Below are 3,691 nucleotides of genomic sequence, written 5' to 3' on the forward strand. Positions count from 1 at the left end.
ATATATATATATATATATATATATATATATATATATATATATATATATATAATATATATATATANATATATACAACATATATGTATATATATTCATCTATCAGGAAGGATGTATACTCTAGTAGGCCTCGAGTTTTGTTCTGTATATCTACATATAAATACAACTTACTTTTTCGATGGGCCGGTTGCAACCGATTCCGTCTTCTTTTTGCCGTGCCCTGTACGATCAGCTGTATAGGACTTTGGGGCACTCCTGTTCCGTTTCGGCCTGTCTCCCAGTAGCGTCCACTGACTGATCTCCTCGGGATGATTCAGGAGAGATGCTGCGGCATTCTCTGCCACCTCATCCAGAGTCAGGTCGCAGATATCCTTTGTCTGGATTCACAAGAGTTCAGCGCATTTGAATGGGCAATTTGTGAGGTAGTGTATACGGAGGATCTGGAAAGATCACATACCAACACAACACGTCATGACGCACACTTTGTGTCTTAAGCAGAGAAAAAACGCTCTCATCACACCACACTTTCCGAACAAACTAGCCATATAGGCGACGCAGGTTATCATGCGGGAACTGAGTCGCTTCTAATTCGAAATCATTGACACGCCGAAATATCAGCACTGGCGCGCGTCTGCCCGGATATGGTCTTGAGTGAGGTAACAAGTTTCTCGGAAATCTGTGGACGCGAGGCGGTTATGGGTATGGAGTCTTGAACAGTATCATGTCGATTCCTATACAAATTCTTGTTCCCTCGACATACCGAAATATCAGCACTGGCACGCGTTTGCCCAAATGTGTTCTTCAGCGAGGTAAACGATTTCTCGGGAATCTCTGGAAGTGAAGCGGGTATGGCTATGGAGTTTTGAACAGTACCATGTCGATTCTCATTCATCGCCCTGTTGGCACCTTCAGCAGGCTCCGAGAGTGTGAGCTGCTTCGGTGGACTGTTATTCTTGACTGGAGGTGAAGCCTTCTTGGACGGAGCCGCTGCTTTCTTCGCTGTATGCCTGGGATGTGTGTAAAGGTTCAGTAAACAGACAGTCGAATAACACCCCCATGTACCCAAAGTAACTAAAAATTTGACGTATGAACCATTCGGCCCGACTTTCAGGGTTGCAAACAAGTTTACATAGCGTGCACAGACTGCAGGCTCGCCCTGCAACCGGGTAACACTAAATCCACTATTGCATGAGCCAAATACCTGTTGATGTGAGCTGGTAATTTAATTTCCTGTCCGCTTGTATTCTGTTTCGGGGTCTTTGAAAAGAAAGCAGGCGCATGTCGCTTACGCCTCGGCCTGTTTTCCAATAAGGTCCATTCCAGGATTTCCTGCAACTCCTCCGGGGTCTGTGTGGCAGGTATCCCAGTTTTTCCTGTCTGTAAAGTTACAGAAACATGGTACACGTATAAGAATATACTTGGCATTACGATTTACATACATTTGTACCATTTCTGCCTTTAATAATAGGAATATATCGCAACTTGCCTTGGCTCTGCATCATGAATCACAAATGGCGATACGACTCTAATAACGAGATAAACAATTTTCCTAACGATAACAGAACTGAAGTTGTACAATCAAATATATGTATGCGAACACGGATAGAAAATCGGTTGATCCTTTTCAAACCCATATCATTGCGTTATGATGCAATACGGCCTACCGATGCAAGTGACTGGAATACAGGCTCTTCAGCTTCTGCAGTGGCTGTCGTTGAAGGCGCAATTGGCTCCTTTGCCTGCTGCGAAGTCATCTCGCCCGTTTCGTGCAGGTATTTATCATAGGTTGCGGTTGTAGTTGCGGGTTTCTTTCTGGCGTGCACAATCTCAGAGACTGTGTCTGGTTGCTCGATCATCCGCTTCGCCGTCGATTTAGTTTTTTTAAAACAGCCCTTGTGGGCTGTTTTTGCGCCTATGGTTTTCTTCTTATTGACCTGTATTGAAAACGCGTGCCCAAAGTAGTATCAAGAATAAAAGAACGTACACTGCACTCTACAAGCGAAGCAAAACTTCAAAAGAGCCTACTGCTGTAAGACTGGGTCACACATTGCAGAATACAGAGGTAAACCTCTACCTTGGCCCCTGCGACCGTGGGAAAGTTTACCACACAAGCACTAGACCTTAAGTCCAAAAACACCCACTCCGCATACCGGTTCAAAGTGGGAATGAAGCACTTGATGTAAGTTGGACTCGGCTTGCTTTTTCGCACGCCTCGGGGGCAGCGCCTCGAAGACCAGGTCGACCGTACCGTCCGTTGCAGGCTCCTGTGGGACATGATCCTTGATTGTAAATGTTGGCGACGCATGTACCTTGTCCGTACTTCCCCGTGGTGGCGCGGCCTCTTCCGCTGCGCCTGTACCTGTGGCTGTGCTGTATTTCACGCGCTTGGTCTGTCCGGCGTTCAACATAGGAGCGTCGTTGTCGACAGATGTAGACTTTTTAGAGGTACCACTGGTATGGACCTCGGTATGGGTTGCATTCTTGGCTCGAGTGTCCATCGTCTGCAAGTAGCGTTTGATTTTGATTTTAGCGCAACGAATTTGTAGCGAAGAAATGGTACTATATAGTGACCTCGTGTATCTTACTCACGGAAAAGCGATAAGCACATTGTGCCAGTGATGGTCGTGTATTGCAGGCAAAAGTGTGCACACAGCAACACGTCCCTTTACAACAGCATGGGTAGCCAACCTCACAGATCACTTCTATTGGCTTATATATTGGCTTACCTTATCCCCGGCGCTGCCTCGAGAGCGGTCCTGCCCTGATATGTTGTAATGATCCGTTTTCTTCGCACGCCTGGGTGGCAACGTAGGGAACGTCAGCTCGAGTTCATCTTGGTCGGGAGTCTCTGCGGTGGCGGAAGCCACAACTGGCTCTACTGGTGCACTGATGGAGGTGGTGGGCCACAGAAGAATGACAATGAGTTGATATGGAACAGACCAGCGGAGATGGGTATACAAAAAATTGCGGGATTTCTCGACATGTGCAAGGTTTAATGAAAGTAAAGATCGGTACAGGATGCGCATTGCTACACAACAGCAATCAATTGCAGCCTACAGTAGATATCCATGTGGATTGCTATCTAACAGATACATTGAAGTATTCATCAAGTGACGGCCGTGCTTCTGCCGAAGACATCCGACTATGAGCTATGCCTGATAGACACTGCGTGCAAACAGCATGGATGTGGATCGAAGCGGCGTGATAAGTACGTGTGCACATGCTTGTATCGCACTATACATATATTTGCACATACACAACAATTTACACGTACACATATATTCACGTGTACATGACATAGTTAGCGACGATATGGATGTGGTGTTCAAGTGAGCCTATGGATCCGTGCACAAGTGAACGACGTGCGCAACATAAAAAAGCCAACCATGTCTTGTGGATTCAATGGCATCTAGTACATATGTACGGAATCCATATAAAAATATAAACACACATATGCGTTGGTGTGTATACCTACTAAAATATCTCCAAAATGGTAGGTACATCCACTCGAAAATGAGCATCAATTCGCTTTCATATAATACCAGCACAGCAATATATATACATCGTTCTATATACCATTATAGATATATTCTTTCAATTTGAATGTTTACTATTAACATAATCGTCTGCACACACACAGAGACAGATATATATATATATATATATATATACTTATATAATAATACACACACAC

The 3,691-nt window shown here is 44.8% G+C and overlaps 1 protein-coding gene across 1 annotated transcript in view; it reads right to left on the reverse strand.

Moving 5' to 3' along the window:
• Positions 1-3,023, reverse strand: part of SARC_00036 (hypothetical protein) — a gene marked incomplete at its 5' end in the record, with an annotated part of 10,032 nt that extends 7,009 nt beyond the window's left edge. Inside the window, 6 exons of the mRNA XM_014306205.1 lie at positions 169-374; positions 758-1,004; positions 1,199-1,374; positions 1,662-1,931; positions 2,148-2,498; positions 2,724-3,023. Of these exons, the coding sequence (XP_014161680.1) occupies positions 169-374; positions 758-1,004; positions 1,199-1,374; positions 1,662-1,931; positions 2,148-2,498; positions 2,724-3,023 (1,550 nt within the window). The remainder of the gene's footprint in view (positions 1-168; positions 375-757; positions 1,005-1,198; positions 1,375-1,661; positions 1,932-2,147; positions 2,499-2,723) is intronic.
• Positions 3,024-3,691: the final 668 nt, after the last annotated feature.

This window comes from Sphaeroforma arctica, assembly GCF_001186125.1.
Source record: "Sphaeroforma arctica JP610 unplaced genomic scaffold supercont1.2, whole genome shotgun sequence".
Classification (NCBI taxonomy): Eukaryota; class Ichthyosporea; order Ichthyophonida; genus Sphaeroforma; species Sphaeroforma arctica.